We start from the raw sequence: 20,141 nt of genomic DNA on the forward strand, positions 1-20,141 counted from the left end.
GGTAACCATCAGTCTGTTCTCTAGGGTTAAAAGTCTGTTTCTTGGTTTGTTTGTTTGTTTTTGAAGATTTATGTATTTATTTTGAGAGAGAGAGTGTGTGCAGGAGTGGGGGCAGGGGAAGGAGGGGCAGAGGGAGAGAGAGAATCCCAAGCCGACTCCCCGCTGAGGTTGGAGACTGACGCAGGGCTCAATCCCAGGTCCCCAAGATCATGACCTGAGCCAAAATCAAGAGTTAGATGCTTAGCCAACTGAGCCACCCAGGCATCCCTCTTTCTTGGTTTTAATACAACTTAAAACAAGGGAAATTGTTTGGGGTCAAAAAATTTTATAACTAGTTTTGTTTTTTTTTTTAAATTTTAGTTTCTTTAGTTTCCTTTGTTAGTTCCTATGTCTTAGAAAAGCATTTTGTGTAGTCATGTTTTAGTCATAAAGAGTACTCTTGTCATTATTTTAAGTTGCTGAGAAGTACTCTGTCTTAGAGAAGTAAAGGTAAATTAACATTTGGAATGCTTCTCACTTATGTTCTGCTCTGCCTTAGTACCTCATGGATATACAGAAGTTGCAAAAGTTCCTGTTGCCAGATCTGGAAGACGATTGTATAATGTACGGAATCCCAATGCCAGTCGTTCTGACTCAGTCTTGGTACAAATTGATGCCACCGAAGGGAGTAAAGTAGTTACCCTTCGCTCTCCTCTGCAGGTAATGCATTAAAGTGAATTGTGTTCCTTCGAGTAAAACAAGAAGTATTCAGTCATTTAGCTGAATATAGGAAAATGGTAAAACGTTAGGTCAATACTGATTATTCAGAAATAAATTATAGATTCAGCCGACTGCTATTTCCAGTCCAACTTGCTTTTGTAATAGTCTTCATTTTAAATGTCTGATTAAACAGTCTCGTTACTTGAAAGCCCATTTTTGTTGTGGTCTAGGTTTACAATTAATGAAGCTTTTTTCTGTTTTTTTTTTTTTTTAAAGATTTAGAACTGGGAGTATTAATAATTATAACTGGTTGTCAAATAGGATAACATTCCATTCTCTTTGTATATCACTTGGGACTGTATTTTCCAAGTACATGTGAAGGAATATTGGAATGATCTCACCAGAACGAAATCTTCTATCTTAATCTTTTCTACCTTTAAGGCTTTATCCATTTTTCTTCTGTGCATTATTACAGGTTTCATTATATAGTCATCAAAAGAACATTTCTTCCTACTTTGTAACATCACATACAAAATAAAAGGATTTCCATTTTTGGCCATTGTTCCCTCTCAGTTTGCTATTATCTCTAGCCTGTATCATATTTAGTTAAGAAAAGAGGGTTGTAGTACTTTTCCTCATATTTCCTTTGCTATCCTTTCCTGTTTTCATATGGTGCATTGAAAAAAAGGTTGTAATGGGGAAAATATCATGGCTGAAGTCTTCAAAATTAATGTGTATTATACACTAACAATGAACATAGAGGATAGAGCATGTGAATATCCTAGAAATTTTCAACTGCCACTTAAACATCAAGTCTCTCATATATAGCATTTAAATATCCCAAAATTTTTCAATTATCCATAAAAATATCTTCTAATATTGGGTTTAAAACTTTTTAGATCTTAAAGTAACTGTGTGCAGCTCACATTTTTCTTTTGAGCATCTGTATCTTTTTAAACAACTTGTATGTCTTTTTATCTAACAGATTAAGAACCATTTCTCTATTGCATTCATCATCTATAAATCTGTTAAGAATGTTAAGCTATTGGAGCGCATTGGAGTAGCCAGACCTGAAGAGGAGTTCCATGTTCCTTTAGATTCATATAGGTACATACTTCCCTGAATATACTAAGTTTTTAAAGGTTCATAATACATATTTTTAATTCTTTGAATTAGGATCTCTATTCTAGAAAAAAGAAGCTTATATTTTCATTATCTGAAAATATGTAAAAGCTAGTTTTAAGACATAGAGAAATACATTTATTTAATCACTTAATTTTTTTAAAAAGATTTTATTTATTTATTTGACAGAGATAGAGACAGACAGCAAGAGAGGGAACACAAGCAGGGGGAGTGGGAGAGGAAGAAGCAGGCTCATAGTGGAGGAGCCTGATGTGGGGCTCGATCCCATAACGCCGGGATCACGCCCTGAGCTGAAGGCAGACGCTTAACCGCTGTGCCACCCAGGCGCCCCTATTTAATCACTTAATTTACCAGATGAAAATTTCTTATTGTATATTCAATGTTTTAGAATTTTCTGAAATCTCTCTTTATTAGGTTGTCTTTATATTTGAAATGACTATTTTTTTCTGACTTGTCATTGTTTACAGATTTTTTTTTTTTCCAGACAGTTCCTCCATGGGTTAGCTATATGACTTTGGGCAAGTTTCTTAACCTTTCATAGCCTTGTTTTCCTCATCTGTAAAAATTGGAATAATAGTATTTACCTTGTAGCGTTACCAAGAAGATGTAATGAGATTCTTTTTCTTAAGTTTTTGATAAAACTTTTTTCCCCCACTCTGTTTTCTTTTTTCTCTAGATGTCAGTTGTTTATTCAGCCAGCTGGTATCTTAGAGAATCAGTACAAAGAATCCACCACTTACATTTCTTGGAAGGAAGAACTTCACAGGAGCAGGGAAGTCAGATGTATGCTGCAATGTCCATCAGTAGAAGTCAACTTCTTACCTCTCATTGTCAATACAGTTGCTCTGCCTGATGAATTAAGCTATATATGTACCCATGAGGAAGACTGGGATCCGGCTTACATTATTCATCTTTATCCTACCCTCACTTTGAGGAACCTTCTCCCATATTCTCTAAGATACTTACTCGAAGTATGTGTCTGTATTTTGTTTGACCTTTATTATTGCAGAGTGAATTCTGGTTTTTTTACTGTGTTTTTAGTTGAGGTCAGTATTTTCTATAGTATACTTTTAATGCTTTCATATTAATAACAGCAAGAACTGATATAGCATTTAGTATATGGCAATCACTGTACCATGTGCTTTACATGTATTAACACATTTAATCCTTGCAATAACCTTCTGAAGTTGGTACCGTTATTAGGCCCGTTTTACAGATGAAGGAACTGAGTCACAAAGTTTAAGTGACAGGCCCAAGGACCCGTAGCTAGTAAGTTGTAGAGCTGGGATTTGAACCTAGGCAATTTGGCTCTTTTGCTCCCTTCCATTGAACTCTATTGCATCTGCTGTGAGTTAAGAACCATAATAATCTCTATTAATTAAGTAAAATTCCATTAGCTAAGGGATAGAAAAAAGCCAATGGGGAAATACTTCATTTAACTTTATTCTAAAGTTAATTTTAAGGTTTTCATTTTAAAGTTAATAGTATAATTATTTGGTCCAGGTTTCTGTTGAACTTAAAATAATTAGTCTAAGAAATAACAGGGAACATTTTTAAATAATGATGTATGATAAATATTTTTAGATTTTCATGCCACAGCATTTTAAAATACAAAAGGCTGGAAAGTGTTGGAACCTAAATTATTTCTTTTCTTTATCTGACAATGAGTCATCCCTGAGGTGTAAAGACTAAAATGAATTCAATGAACTAGACAGTACTTATGCAAGAGAAGCTTTCAGAAACAAAGCCTGATTTATTATGTGGCTGTTATTCATTTTAAAAATAATTCTACCTTACTTAGCTAGCTTGTCAGAATAGTTTGATATCACTTTCCTTCTCTTTGTGTGGGAACCACTAGGCATAGTGTGTGAATAGCAGATGAAACTGAACCCAGGCAGTTAAGTGGCTCATTTAATGGCATAGACAACAGCCAGCATGCCTGAATCTAGCCTTTGATTCTTGGCATAGATCTGACTTTTTTTCCAAAACTTATGGCCATTGGCCTACCCATGGCCAAAAGACAATTTCTGCCTTTGGCTGTGATACAGTGTTTTCTTTTTAGTTCTTAGTAATTACTGGACATTCCTCATATGTAACCATGGTACTTCATTGAAGACTTGTCTGTTAATCTGAATCTGGTAGGTTATTTGTTAGCATTTATATAAAATATGGATATTGCTATTGCACAGGTTTTAAAAAAATCACTAAGCAAATTTAGTTTTTGTTTGTTTGCTTTTAGGGAACAGCAGAAACTCATGAGCTCGCAGAAGGCAGTGCTGCTGATGTTCTACACTCGAAAATCAGTGGAGAAATAATGGAATTAGTTCTGATGAAATATCAGGGCAGAAACTGGAATGGACATTTCCGTATATGTGATACACTTCCCGAATTCTTTCTTGTGTGTTTTTCCTCTGACTCTGCAGAAATGATGTCAGTTGACTTGTCAATACATGTCAAACGAGTTGGCAGCCGGATGGTGCTATCCATCTTTAGTCCCTACTGGCTAATCAACAAGACTTCTCGGGTTCTCCAGTATCGTTCAGAAGACATTCACGTGAAACATCCAGCTGATTTCAGGGATATTATTTTATTCTCTTTCAAGAAGAAGAACATTTTTAGTAAAAATAAGGTGTGTTTTGGTTGATATAACAATTTAAAATAGATAAATTCCTAATCTGGAAACTCGTGAGTCATTAGCCTTCCCTAAATCCATGCTTACCAGTTTGCTAAGTGCCACTGGTATGAAGTAGGCCCAAGGAGACTTTTCAGGAATGCATAATCAAGTGGGATGTTAGGACTAGCAAGAGTTTCCCAAAGCTGAATTGCCCTTTTCTCCGTGGCCTTTGGAATTACTTCTGTTCTTTTAGTAGTGTCAGGTAGAAAGCTTGATTTCTACGTAGTTTACCAGTGATGAAATAGCATTTCAAAAGGTGGAAGAGTAGGATTTGGCTTCTATTAACTGACCCCATCTAGGTATGAAGCACTAAACCAGGCTTCTGAGAGAGAACCTAGTGCCTAAGCCTGGCCTTTTGTGCTCTGGTCCCTTCCCTCCTTTTCAGATTCCTATCTTGGAGTTGCTTATCTCACACTGTCCCAAGTCACTGTTAGGCCTTTGTCTGTGCTGCACCCTCTGCTAGAATGCCACTTCCCCTCTGCTTTCCCTGTCTGCCACATCTTTTTGGTTACTTGCTGTTCATCCTTTGGCTATCATTGTGCTCAGGCTTGACAGTGTGAAGGATTTCTAACTGTCTAAAGTGGAGCTAGATATTACATCCTTGTCCTCTTGGAGCAGTGGTTCCCAAATTTAACTTGTGCATTAGAATCACCTAATGGGCTTTTCGAACACATTTCTGGGTTATGCCCCTATTTGAGTCAGTAGGTCTGGGTAGGGTCTGAACATTGCATTTCTGACAGATTCCCAGGTGATGCTGATGGTGCTGGTCCAGGGACCACATTTCAAAAACCACTGTCTTAAAGTATCGATTAATCCAGAGCATTGTAATTACCTGTTTATGTATCCTACCTCTGGTTGTCCTCAGGCTTTTTATAATCTAGTTAGGTTGATGGAGGAGCACAATTAGATCTCTTCTATAAAACTTTATCTAAATCTCATAGTTAGAAGTAAACTTCTTACCTTCTCACCTTGGTAGCATTTTGTACCACTTGTGTAGCCATTAATCACATTCAGTCTTGCATCATAATTATCCCTGTTTAGTTGGAGCTCGTTAAAGACAGGAACTGTGTCCTATTGTCTTCCATTCTGCTGATCATGATGCCTTTCATTTAACATTTGCTGAATAATGTTAAAGGCATAAATTCTCTATGTTATAAAACTTTAAGAATTTGTTAGCTCAATATCTTAAGTGTAGCACTTGAGAAAGTATCAGTTTACATTATGGTTTTTTTTTCTTCAAAGAACAGAGGGTCTCTTTGGTATACATCTTTAAATTCACTAAACTCATTGCATAGGTGAATGGGAAGATCAGAACTCTGCTTTTATTTTGTTAGCCTTTAGAATATCTGTGCTTCTGTGACCCACTGGCAGTATGGCTTTGATTATTTTTTTCTGTGTCCCATGATACTAAGTAAATTTCTAGTGGTCTAACAACTTTCCCTCAAATAAAATATTAATACAGTCTTTCAGGTTTCTTTTTTTTTTAATGATTTTTTATTATATTATGTTAGTCACCATACAGTACATCCCCGGATTCCGACGCAAAGCTCATTGCTCCATCAGTTGCGCATAACACCCAGTGCACCATGCAATACGTGCCCTCCTTACTACCCATCACCAGTCTATCCCATTCCGCCACCCCCCTCCCCTCTGAAGTCCCCAGTTTGTTTGTTTCTCATAGTCCATAGTCTCTCATGTTTCATTCCCCCTTCTGATTACCCCCTTTCTTTATCCCTTTCTTCCCCTACCAATCTTCCTAGTTCTTATGTTCCATAGATGAGAGAAACCATATGATAATTGTCTTTCTCTGCTTGACTTATTTCACTTAGCATTATCTCCTCCAGTGCCGTCCATGTTGCAGCAAATGTTGAGAATTCGTTCTTTCTGATAGCTGAGTAATATTCCATTGTATATATGGACCACAGCTTCTTAATCCAGTCATCTGTTGAAGGGCATCTCGGCTCCTTCCATGATTTGGCTATTGTGGACAATGCAGCTATGAACATTGGGGTGCATATGGCCCTTCTCTTTACTACGTCTGTATCTTTGGGGTAAACACCCAGTAGTGCAATGGCTGGGTCATAGGGTAGTTCAATTTTTAACTTTTTAAGGGACCTCCACACTGTTTTCCAGAGTAGCTGTACCAACTTGCATTCCCACCAACAATGTAGGAGGGATCCCCTTTCTCCACATCCTCTCCAACAATTGTTGTTTCTTGCCTTGTCTAATTTTGCCATTCTAACTGGCATAAGGTGGTATCTCAGTGTGGTTTTGTTCTTATATGCGGTTATGTGTTCTCTGGTGTAGGTACAATTAAAAATTTCGACGAGTGCCTGGTCTAGTGGTTTTTCATTGGATACAGTGGGAAGTTATGGGTGTGTGAAGTGTCCTGCCAACAATATGGAGTACCTGGTAAGATTCTGCTTGCTTATTTATCTCTGACTTCATTCACATTTTCTTTGATTCAGTAAACCAGTTAGATTCTAAGGGGTACAGAAATTTGAATTCAAAGTATTATGTAAAGGACTGTCACCTCTATAAATTTCTGTGGCCACTAATATCAGGACAAAACCAGAATTTACAAAAGTTTAAGAAGTAAGTTAAATCCTCATTCCATACTATTCTCTGCCAAATGTTTCTTAAATATTAAATTTGATGGTGAAAATTTAAGTAATCTGATGCCAGTGGACCTGTTTTATTGCCACTTTGAAATTTTCATCTTAGTTCATTAGTAGAAAGATGATAAAGCAGCAAAACTTGAGCCTCTCCACTGATTAAAAAATAATTTATGTTTGGAATGTTAAAAAGTAAAGAATACAAATAAAATAAATATTACAGGTCATCATTAGTTAGATTATCACTTGGTATTTCTTGAATAGATTTCTGATGGAGCCAAATTAAGAAACCCAAATTTTTCTTTGTGAGAAGATAATCAGTAGTTGAATATGGCTTATATTAGTTACTCTACTTAACAAGTGTTATTTTAAAATATTTTAAGAAATTCATGTATGAATGGGGTGTGTGTGTACATTTCAAAGAAACTATATAAAGTACTGGGAAATAATAAACTTGTTTGTTCCTTTACACAGGTTGGTGTTAGCATCAAAATGAGCAGTTTTAATCTTACACGAATAGTTACTCTGACTCCCTTTTGCACCATTGCAAACAAGTCATCATTAGAACTAGAAGTTGGTGAAATTGCATCTGATGGCTCAATGCCAACTAATAAGTGGAACTATATTGCTTCTTCAGAGGTAAAATTTTCCTTTACTATAACTGGCTCCTAAAATGTACAAATAAATACGGACATATAAATAAGAATTGCATATACTTCTTTGTTATACTCATTCTGCTATAATATTTGTGTATTAAAATATGATAGTCAACTTTGACTTTTCTTTGGCACTAGCCAGTCTAGAGGGCTAACACCCAGGCTCTAGTTCTTCCTATATGTATAGAACATATGGATGGGTGTTGTGAAAAGAACATAAATATAATGTACTGTGAATTATCATAATAGTCAGCATAACGTGTCTGCATTCAAGAAAGCGTGTAATCTTGTTGGAGGGCTTAAGACTCATATAAAGTAACACATGGAAGTAAAGATAATATATACTAAGTTAAAGGTGGTATTAGAATTTCTGAATAAGACTATTTGAAAGTTTCCTTGAAAATGTCCTAAAATTCAACCCCCTAACTTTACAGAAAAGGAAATTGAATCTCATACTTTTCTAAAGTCAGTACAGTCATTAGAAGTCACCATCATTGTGGCCAAGATCAAAAGGGAGTGTTTCATAGAAGAGGTGGGATTTGACTTACATTGCAGGTTCAATAAGATTTTTGGAGTGAAGAGAGTGAGGGAAAGAGTGGAGAAGAGGACAGGTGCAAAGATGAGCATTACTGCTTGAATTTGCCTGAGTTTTCAACCAAACCAGCTGACCTTAAAGAACCATTCTTCTGTACATCTCAAAACAAAATTGTATATATTTAAAAATATATAGCAATAAGCTTAAAAGGAAGGATTCCAGTGATAGAAATTTAGAGCTCTGAGAGGCATTGGATTTCCAAGGCACTTAGAATGATCTCTGTAGACTTGGCAACAAATAAATACTCGTTATCATTGATGTGGGTTTGATAATAGTAGCGTTTTTATTCAGAAATAGAATTTACCTAGTGTTGAATAACAGAGGGACATTTTGTATTATGTTAGGAACTAAAACCTCAGTTTTACAGATAAGGCTTAGAGAGTTATATGCTTTGATTAAGATCAGTTAGGAAGGTAATGTTAGGACTTCCAGCAAGGTCCGTGTGTTCTCTTCTCTGCCTTCAGTTGTCTTTCTGTTTATCTAGGATAAGATAACACTGAAAGAATTCATAATACATTAAGGAATTATAATGGGATATGCACAAAAGCAGATGTTTTAAGATTATAGGTTTTAGGGGCACCTGGGTGGCACAGCGATTAAGCGTCTGCCTTCTCGCTCAGGGCGTGATCCCGGCGTTATGGGATCGAGCCCCACATCAGGCTCCTCTGCTGGGAGCCTGCTTCTTCCTCTCCCACTCCCCCTGCTTGTGTTCCCTCTCTCACTGGCTGTCTCTATCTCTGTCAAATAAATAAATAAAATCTTAAAAAAAAAAAGATTATAGGTTTTAAATATTCAAGATATTTGAGGCATTCTTAATCAGTAAGCTCTTTAGTTTCTTATAATTATTTCATACGTGCATACAGACTAATCGATCTATGTTCTTCCGATGGAGTTTCTTTGGTTTCATAAATAGGCCTTATATTGTTAATAATTTTAACATGAGAGGTGGAAGAAATATTTTAAGAAACTTAGTAATAATTGTATCATGATCAGATTTAGAATTGAAAACTTAATTAGCCATTGTCTTATTTATACCCCAGTATTGTTTTAAGACTGATATTAACTTTTATATTTTTAGTGCCTTCCTTTTTGGCCTGAAAATTTGTCAGGCAAACTTTGTGTGAGAGTGGTGGGCTGTGACGGATCCTCCAAACCATTTTTTTATAACCGACAGGATAATGGCACTTTATTGAGCTTAGAAGAGCTGGTATGTTTTCATGGTTTTTAAATTTAATTTAATTTTTTTATTATGTTTTCATGTTTTAAAATACAGTGTCTTCGATTTTTTAAATTTGCTTTAAAATATTGTATTAAAACATGCTATAAAATTGACTAATTGAATTTAAATTAAAAAAAAAACAGAATTTAACTGGAAAAAAATCTGGTAATCATTTGAAGGTGCTAATATATATATTTGTAAGGTGCTATACATGTATTTGTAAGAGATCAGAGTCAGTGTGCTTTTCATTAAGAACATAAGAAAACAGATTTTTTGTGTCTACATAACTGATTGAAATTCCACATGTCACTGCAAGTTAAACGAATACCTCAAAACAATTTTTTTTTCTGCAATAGAATGGGGGTATCTTGGTGGATGTAAACACTGCTGAACATTCAACTGTCATAACCTTTTCGGATTACCACGAGGGATCTGCACCTGCCCTGGTAATAAACCACACATCACAGGACGTCGTCACATACAAACAGAGGTATGAAAAAAAGGTTCATGGAAAATCTCATTTGCTTTTTACTGGCCCACATTCCTTTCTAGGAAACACTTGGGGTGGTAGATGTGTTTCACATTCCACATATTTTCTGATTTTAGAAAGGTAACATGGAACACATGCTGTTTATTATAACACCCTCAACAGGTTTTGAGACAGTTCTCTATAGTCCAATACATTAATATTCCAGCAGCAGAACTTACGAATATTCATACTAAGTGGGATAAATAAAAACTATTAATAATCTCACATCAGTTCAGATTAGGTTTTTTAGCCAAATGACTTTTGATACCAAAAATCTTTGGACTTTTGGAGCTTTTAAAATTTCAGAATTGCATATAAGGAACTGTGAACCTGTTTACCTGTTTAAGAATTATTATTCTTTTGTAATCTGGAAATGCTCAGTGAACCTCTCCCTATAAATCTCTATCAAGTTGGTTTTTTTCCCCCCAGTAGAGGTGATAGAAGATTAAATGAAAGGTCAATGAATAGGTAGTGGTGTTGAGCTTAAGTATGGAATGATAGCAATTTTGCTGTTCTTGCTTGTGCTGTCATTTGGCTTGGATGATAACATTATTTAATGATGTAACAGATAGTTTTAAATCCTTAAAATATATATTACATATTTACCAAGAATTATTATTATAAATCTGTAAGGCATTATTTCATATATGTACAAAATCTTGTATATACCTAAGTTTATTTCTACATATAGAATTATTTTATATAAAATAATGCCTTGTGGATTTACCTGTTGTTAACTCTCCTGGTTTGAATCCACTGGTAGGTTTAAAAGTACAGAATGGGATTGAAACCTAATTGGGTTCCTTTTGTTGTTGTTGTTCCCTGTAAAGTTTTTTGTAATGTGGACTAATACTTCTTAAACTTTAATGATAAATTTGAAGATCTCCCAGAAATCTTGTTAAAATGCAGATTCTGATTTAGTAGGTTTTAGGCAGGGCCCAGAGTTTTGCAATTTCAGCAAGCTCCATGTAATGTTGCTGCTTCTCCATAGATCATACTTTGAGTAGCAACAGTGTGGACCTAATTTTTGTTTTTTTTTCTGAGACTCGTGTTTCTTATCTATTGCATTTGATTAATAAACTTTAAGCACTGAGTGACGTTCTACTGCTGCTAAAGGATTTATTGTTTATAGCTTTTTCTGCAGGTGAACTCTGATGTACCAGTTTACTTTAATGAATTCCATTGTCTGCATCAATTTGGAGTATCCTGCAACTTCAGAAAGGCAATATTCCCTTCCCTCAAGCTTTAAACCATTAGTTTATTGGACATTTTAGGGTACTTATTTTTTAGGCAGAATTCTGTGTATTAAAAAAAGGCAGTTTTACAAGATTTTTGTGCCAGTGTCCTCCTCTGTAAACCACAGGTCTGGGTTTCTCAGGGCCTGGCTGTTTTCATCTTCTCTCTGGTGGTTGTGTTTCAGTGGGTCACAGGAGGAAGTGCACTTGGTGCCAGGAGAAGCTCGACTTTTTGCGTGGGCAGATCCTACTGGTACCAGAAAACTTGCATGGACATATGCAGCAAATACCGGAGAACACAGTCTGTTAAAGGTATCATTTGATGTGAACGAGCACTGTAATGAGTTGCCTGGTGACAAAGGAAGCAGACAAGCCAGTTTCACACAATCATCTTTGTCCTTACTGAACTAAAAATGAACTGGAAGTATTTTCAAAATAAGTTGGTTTTGGAGTTTAGATTGCAAGTAGTTCATACCAGTATTTTAGATTAGTCAAAATAATTTATTTACAGTTTAAAAAATAGGCCTGCTTTATCTTGCCTAAGTGAAGACCAGTAAAGTATCTTTTTATATACCTTTTTTTTTTTTTTTAAGAAAAGAAGTTTAACAAACTATAGAAATGATCCCTAAGAACTAGGAAGATCGGTAGGAGAAGAAAGGGATAAAGAAGGGGGGGATAATCAGAAGGGGGAATGAAGCATGAGAGACTATGGACTCTGAAAAACAAACTGAGGGCTTCAGAGGGGAGGGGAGTGGGGGAATGGGATACACTGGTGATGGGTAGTAAGGAGGGCACGTATTGCATGGTGCACTGGTTGTTATACGCAACTAATGAATCATCGAACTTTACATCAAAAACCAGGGATGTACTGTATGGTGAATAACATAATATAAAAATATTATTATGAAAAAAATAAAAATAAATAAATAAATTAAAAAGAATACTTCCAATATTAGAACACTTTGTAAAATGTCAAAAAAAAGAGAAAAGTTTAAAGCTAAGTGAAAACAACTTTATTTTGAACATATGCATAGCACTGTTGGCTCTGAGGTTTTTAGGCGTATTTTCCCAATGAAAACCATATGTTTCAATTAAAGGAATCTGACAGTATGCAAATTATCCCATATAAGAAATTTAATGAAATATTTATTGAAACAATATTTAGGTGCTAATTTAATCAAATATGTTATTCTTAGACTCTTAAACTTTGGGAAGGTCTTAAGGAGTCACCTACCAGCCTTTCTGTATTGTATTAGTTGCTCCTGTATTAGTAATGCAGATCATTTATTTCTATAGAAATATATTTATTATGAAAAGTTCATACAGTGTCCTGTTCTGTCTGATAATGCCAGTTGTTAAAAAAGCTTTATTGACTTTTGCTTTAAAATGGTAATTGGCCAACAGTGGCTGAATTATCCTCTCCTATATTCCCTCTGAAGTACCTATAAAAGAGATAAAGATTTATCCACTTTTGAAAAATCAGACTGGTAGTTCCTCTGTTAGAAGATTCTTGGAATAATTTTCACCATGACAGTTTGATGGAGCTCTACTGGCTTGCTTGTGCTTTACTTTTTACAAGACCGAAACTCAAGGTTTGTAAATGGTATAGAGGCTTAAATTCCCTGACCCTCTTAGCTTCCTGCCTCAGAGACATGGGAGCTCTAGCTGAGGTCTCTGACTGTGCTGGTATTGTTTCCCCTCTCCTCACATTTAACACTGTGCAGTTACTGTGACACCCATTGGTAGTCTGTAGACACTAGAGAGAAAGTGGGAAGGACCTCCTGGAGGAGGATATTCAGGTCTGTATATTGAGGCAAATTCAGGAAGAATCTGGGAATCTTGTATGTGGGGATTGTGCTTTTTAATATTTCTCTTCTATTTGGTGTTAGAGAACCAGGCAGTAGGAAAAGTAGATAATTGTGCCTCAGCACATAATCTGCCAGATTCTAGAAACTGAGCTAGAAGCAAGGCAGTTGCCCCTTCCCTTGTCTGCTAAGTTGATTTGAGAAGGGAGTTCGACTCGGGCCCAGGTGGACATGGTGAGGGAGTTCAAAGAAAATCCATACATTATTGGCAAACACTAGGTCTGAACAGATCTTTCCTCATTAAGTGTGAGTGAACAGGAAAAAAAAAATGACAGCAATATGAGACTTATGAAAAAAATAGTTCAGGAAAAAAAAATGTAGTACTATCCTGTAGAATCAGAGGGGGATTATACCTCTGAAAATTTTTTTTACTGCAGAAGGACCACAAGAAATTTTCCAAATTTATGCCTTGCATCCTCAACAAAGTTATAAAGCTGTAACAGCTATGAAATAGAAGAACGCATAGTGAAATAAAAAGACACAACCGAATGAAGTGAAAGTGGAGTAGGGAAATAATATACTCTGTTCATACCATCACTATACCATTTAATCTTTCATTTTAATTATAGAAGTGTAGATTAAGGCTTTTTTTTTAAAAAACTATTAATTAGTAGAACTAAAAATCATTGGTAAGAGAATTTTAAAACAATTGAGAAAATAAAAATAAAGGTAATTTTGCCCGTAGAGTAAAGGAAGGACGAATGTAACAAGTGGCAGATACCTTTTACTGAATCTATCTCCTGTGTTAATGTTTTCTGCATAGTATCACTTATTCTTATCAGAATTCAGAACTGCTGATTAAAATTCAAAACCAGGTCTGTCTGACTTAACAGTCCACAGACTTTTTCCGCTAAACCATGTTTCCTATCAATTATGTCAGTAAATGAAAATGGTTTAAATTCTCCTTATTAAAAGACAAACTCAGATTAAGCCAGAAAACACTATCTAACTATATGCTACTTACAAAAGATACGTCTTAGCTATACCAACACAGAGCATTATAAGCGTGAAAAGGCACTAAGGATTTAGCAGGCAAACAGAAGTAAAAAGAAAGCAAAGTTGTTGATTTTAACTTCTGAACAACTATAATTCAAAGCAAAAACCTTTAAATAGATGATATGACAAAGAAGGCATGATTGCAACAAACTTTCATGCAAAGAATAACATCATATCAAAATATAAATCTTAAAATGCTAGAAGTCAACTGAAACACAGCAGAGGATATTTTAACACACCTCATTTAATTTTTAACAGATCAAACAGGGAAAAATAAATAAGATTAGAGAGTACTTTAGTAATAACTAAGATTGAAATCAAGACTATCAAATTTTGTACTTTACAGAGAGAATTCACCTTAATAGGTATCTCTGAAACATTTGCAAAATTTGATTGCATTTTAGAATTTTAAAAATTGAATAGGCTACTTTGACATATGTTAAAAGCAATAGATTTTTAAAAAGCAATATGCTGGTGAGGATGTGGAGAAAAAGGAACCTTCATGCACACTTGGTGGGAATATAAATTGGTGTAGCTACTGGGGCAAACAGTATGGAGGTTCCTCACAAAATTAAAAATAAACTGTATGATCCAGCAATTCCACTTCTGGGTATTTATACAAAGAAAACGAAAACACTAATTCGAAAAGGTATATACACCCCTGTGGTTATTGCAGCATTATTTATAATAACCAAGATACGTAGTCAGCCTGTGTAATCAGTAAATAAATGGACAAAGAAGATGTGGGCTGTGTGTGTGTGTGTGTGTGTGTGTGTGTGCATAATGGAATATTACTTAGTCTTAAAAATAATGAGTTCTTTCCATTTGTGACAACATGGATGGACCTTGAGAGTATTATGCTAAGCAAAATAAGTCAGAGAAAGACAAATCCCATATGATTTCACTTAAACATTGGAATCTAAAAAACAAACAACCAACAATCCCCCCCCCCCAAGAAATAGACCCATCAATTCAGAGAACAAACTCGTGATTGCCAGAGGTTGAGGTGGCAGGGTGGGCGAAACGGGTGAAGGGGAGTCGGAGGTCGAGGCTTCCAGTTATGGACTAAGTCACGGGGCTGACAAGTACAGCAGGAGGGAATCTAGTCAATGGTATAAGAATAGAATTGAATGGTGAAATGGCAGCTATGCTTGTGGTGAGCATAGGATAACATATAGAGTTGTTGAATCACTATGTTATACACCTGAAACTAATGAAACATCACGTGTCAACCATACTTCAATTAAAAAAAGCAGTAGATAGATGTTAAACAGCAACAAAACTCGGCTATTCCTATGCTCTTGATAAATCCTTTATTTGCTTTTTTCCCCCAAGAAAGCATGAAATGAAAAGCACATAGTAGGTACTTGTACTGCTTGTTGAAATGAACTGTTATATTTATGTAAAGCCCAGAATGAGGAGGAAATCACTATTTCAGTCTCTGAAAACACTGACCAAATCAAGTCTTATATTTTTAGTGCTATATGAGACCTTCAGCCAAGAAGGTTTCGCAAAACAGTATACACTAAGTACAAATCATAGTTTTATATAGTGTGACGTATAAATATTTGCAGTGTTATAAGTTATTAAAACATAAAAATAAACTAGGTTAGTTTTATGTGAGATTACTGTTCTAATAAACTTAGGAACTTCTCCATCTTGGAGATAAGTAAGCATTTTAGAACACTGGTACCCTTGCAGGATACTCTTATTCCTGCCGAGTGCCCTTTGAGTAGTCAAACCTAGGGTACAAAAAAAATTAAGTACTGTTAATGTTTGTTATTGTTTGAAAAAAATCGGTGAGCAATGTTTTAAAATAGGTTATGACTTTAATTAATTTATGTCATTTTGATAGTTTTCCGATTTATAGTCATGCTTTTTAAACTTTTCTAAATGTTCTGTGACTATAGTTTAACTTTATGTAATATGTAATAAAAGTTTACTACTTATGGGTTTAATATAAAGTCTTTCTTTTCCCCAGGATGAATGTGGCCAGTTTCCCTATGATGCAAATACTCAGATACACTGGGTATCTTTCCTAGATGGGCGCCAGAGAGTGTTGCTTTTCACTGATGACGTTGCCTTGGTTTCCAAAGCACTGCAGGCAGAAGAAATGGAGCAGGCTGATCACGAAATAACCTTTTCTCTGCACAGTCTTGGGCTTTCCCTGGTTAACAATGAAAACAAGCAGGAAGTTTCATATATTGGGATAACCAGGTATGGAAGAAGGAAGTTAAGGCATCAGAAATCTTTAAAAAGCATTGAGTTCATAATATCAAGTTTAATGAGAGTGAACAGGTGTTCTGAATTTTGATGTACTGCATAACTTATGAACAGTTTTTTTCACTGCTAGTTGAAAAGCCCCTAAGATAGAAAGATGACTAAGATAATGGCTTTGCACTTACTGTACTCATCATCAGTTGGTGGGGGGAGAAAAGAGGTTGGGTTCTTTGTTTTTGGTATGTATTCTTTTAATGAATTGTAATAACAGAAGTGCTGCAAAGAAGTATATATACATGCAATGGAAGTACAGAGATAGAAGCAACTAAGTTGTTTTGTGCAGTAGAGGCTGAGGAAACTGTCATGAATTAGGGGAAGCCAACAGCAGTGGGTCAGACACATTGGAGAAGACATTCATGGAGGAGGCAGCATTTGACATGGGTACATAGCCCTTAATGGGCAGTTGTTTAGAACTTTTTAATAGTGATGGATGGGACCAGTTATTGTCTCTGATTCTGCTTGCATCTGTATAAGAAAAATATTTGAATTTATTTATTTTGACTTTTTAAATCTCACTGACTTTAGTAAAAGACTCCTTTTCTTGGAGGCTGATGGGTGGAACGGTTAACATGTTACCATGCATAACCATCATAGCATCTATCAATAATCATGTTTAGTGAAGCAAAAAATTAGGTCAATAAACAGATCACATATGTAACACACTTCACACAACACCTGGAAGATTAAGAGTTCTATAAAGGGTATACACATCCATTGATATAATATTAATATATTTCTGTATATATTTAATATATTTCTGTATATATATATTCTCTTGGTTATACACTTCAGTTTTTTATAGTATTTTTTTTAAAAGATTTTATTTATTTATTCGACAGAGATAGAGACAGCCAGCGAGAGAGGGAACACAAGCAGGGGGAGTGGGAGAGGAAGAAGCAGGCTCATAGCGGAAGAGCCTGATGTGGGGCTCGATCCCATAACGTCGGGATCACGCCCTGAGCCGAAGGCAGACGCTTAACCGCTGTGCCACCCAGGCGCCCCTTTTGTAGTATTTTTAACCTAAATATGAAAATCATTAAGTTCTATAAATTCAGTTTCTTTACTCTGTTGTTCTTTAATATAACATTTTTATTTTAATATTATGTATGCTACTATATTTTGTCAGATTGATCTTTATAAGGACTTTTAAAAATTCATCTAAAAGAACTTGATTATATTTTTATATTTATATTTTTTCTGATGCAGTACACATTTAATACACATTAATTCAGTGGGGATGTGTACTGAGGAAAAATCAGTTACATAATTTTTAAAAATAGACTTGTTTTTTTTTTTTTTTAGCAGTTTTAGGTTTACAGAAAAAATGGCTGTAAAGTTCAGAGCTCCCCTGTGCCCTGAATCTTTCCCCTCTTATTAACATCTTGAAATAGTGTGGTATATTTTTTACTATTGAACTAATGTTGATACATTATTATTATCTAAAGTCCAGCGTTGGTGTTGTTTAAGTTAGTTTGCTCTTAGTGTTGTAAATTCTATGTTTTTTTTTTTTTAAGTCTTTATTTATTCATTGAGAGAGAGAGAGAGCAGGAATAGGGGGAGGAGAGGGAGAAGCAGACTCCCCGCTGAGCAGGGAGCCTGATGCGGGGCCCAATCCCAGGATCCCAGGACCATGACCTGAGCCGAAGGCAGATGCTCAACTGAGCCACCCAGGCACCCCAGATTCTATGGGTTTTGACAAATGAATAACAGATATCTGTCATTACAGTGTCCTATAGAATAGTTTCAGTATCATAAAAATCACCTGTGTGCCACCTGTTCATTCCTTTCTCCCTCCCCTTGAACCTCTGGAAACCACTGATCCTTTTACTGTCTCTAAAATTTTGCCTTTTCCAGAATGTCATATCACTGGAATCACACAGTGCGTAGCCTTTTCAGATAAGCTTCTTTCACTTAGTAATATTTTTTTAAGTTTCCTCATGTCTCTTTGTGGCTTGGTAAGTTATTTTTTTAAATCACTTAATAATATCCCATGGCTGGATGTACCACAGTTTATTCACCTATTAGAAGACATCTTGGTTGCTTCTAAGTTTTGCCATTTATTAATAAAGCTGTTATAACCTTCATAGGCAGGTTTCTGTATAGACATAAGTTCTTAACTTGTTTGGGTTGTTGGATTTTATGGTAGGATTATGTTTAGTTGTGTAAGCAATTGCCAAATTGTCTTTCAAAGTGGCTGCACCATTTTGCATTTCCACCAGGAATGAATGAATGAGCATTCGTTGCTCCACGTCCTTGCCAGCATTTGGCGTTGTCAGTGTTCCAGATTTTGGCCCTTGTAACAGGGATGTAGTGATATGTCAATATTGTTTTAACTTGCAATTCCCTAATTATGTATGCTGTTGAGCATCTTTACAAATGCTTCTTTGCTATCAGAATATCTTCTCTGGTGAGATTCAGGTCTTTTGCCCATTTTTTAATTTTTCATTTTTCTTATCAAATTTTAAGAGTTCTTTGTATATTTGGGGTACAATCTTTTTATCAGGTATGTGTTTTGCATATATTTTCTCCCAGTCTCTGACTGTCTTTTCATTCTTTTAACAGTGTCTTTCACACAGAAGAGGTTTTTAATTTTACTGAGGCCCAGCGTGGGTTCTTTCATGAGTTGTGCTTTAGGAGTTGTATTTTAGAAGTCAAAAAAATGTAAAGTTACTTACATTTTCTCCTGTGTTACCTGCTGGATTTTATAGCTTTGTGTTTGATATTTAGGTCTATAATTAAACATTTTGAGTTAGTTTTTGTGAAATGTGTAAGCTCTATGTCTAACTTGATTTTTTTTTTTTTTGCATGTTCATTTCTGTCACCATTTGTTGAAAAGATTGTCCTTTTTCCGTTGAGTTGCCTTTGCTCCTTTTCAAAATCAGTTGACTATATTTGTTTGGGTCTATTTCTGGACCCTTTATTGTCTTGGTGTGTTTGTCAGTCCTTTCACCCATACCACACTGTCTTGATTTTTATAGTTTTGTGGTAATCTTGAAGTCATGTAGTGTCAGTCCTCCAGCTTTCTTCTTCTTGAATATTATGTTGACTATTTTGAGTCTTTTGCCTTTCCATATAAACTTTAGAATTAATTTATCGGCTGGGATATTGGTTGGGATTGCATCAAAGCTATAGATAACTTGTAAAAAACTGATATTTTGACAGTATTCAGTCTGCATATACATGTACACAGATCTTTGTATTCAGATCTTTGATCTCTTTCATTAAACTTTTGTAGTTTTCCTCATAGATTCTGCACAGATTTGTTAGATTTTGTTTATACCTAAGTATTTCATTTCTCCAGTGCTAATATAAATATTGTGTTTTTAATTTCAAATTTCATTTTTCATTGCTGATATATAAGAACACAATTGATTTTTGTATATTAACTTTGTATTTTGAAATGTTAGTTGCAGGAATTTTTTGATTGATTCTTTGGGATTTTCTGAATAGACATTCATGTCATCTGAGAACAAAGACAGCTTTATTTCTTCTTTCCTAATCTGTCTACCTTTTATTTTCTTGACTTATTGCATTGTCTAGGATTTCCCGATGTTGAATAGGAGTGATGAGAGTAAACATCCTTGCTTGGACCCGATCTTAGTAAGAAAGCGTCTAGTTAACTGTAGGTTTTTTGG

The 20,141-nt window shown here is 35.2% G+C and overlaps 1 protein-coding gene across 4 annotated transcripts in view; it reads left to right on the forward strand.

The window, feature by feature from the left end:
* The window catches only part of VPS13C (vacuolar protein sorting 13 homolog C), a 171,404-nt gene that overhangs the window by 119,871 nt on the left and 31,392 nt on the right, over positions 1–20,141 (forward strand). For all 4 annotated transcript variants that reach the window (XR_004625605.1, XR_004625604.1, XM_034660891.1 and 1 more), the window contains 10 exons: positions 539–699; positions 1,685–1,806; positions 2,519–2,813; positions 4,082–4,471; positions 6,824–6,928; positions 7,606–7,770; positions 9,461–9,589; positions 9,958–10,091; positions 11,551–11,677; positions 16,208–16,443. Coding sequence is in view for 2 of the 4 variants with exons in the window: in XM_034660891.1 (XP_034516782.1) it covers positions 539–699; positions 1,685–1,806; positions 2,519–2,813; positions 4,082–4,471; positions 6,824–6,928; positions 7,606–7,770; positions 9,461–9,589; positions 9,958–10,091; positions 11,551–11,677; positions 16,208–16,443 (1,864 nt within the window). In the remaining 2 variants the exon portion in view is untranslated. The remainder of the gene's footprint in view (positions 1–538; positions 700–1,684; positions 1,807–2,518; positions 2,814–4,081; positions 4,472–6,823; positions 6,929–7,605; positions 7,771–9,460; positions 9,590–9,957; positions 10,092–11,550; positions 11,678–16,207; positions 16,444–20,141) is intronic.

This window comes from Ailuropoda melanoleuca, chromosome 5 (genome assembly GCF_002007445.2).
Source record: "Ailuropoda melanoleuca isolate Jingjing chromosome 5, ASM200744v2, whole genome shotgun sequence".
Classification (NCBI taxonomy): Eukaryota; Metazoa; Chordata; class Mammalia; order Carnivora; family Ursidae; genus Ailuropoda; species Ailuropoda melanoleuca.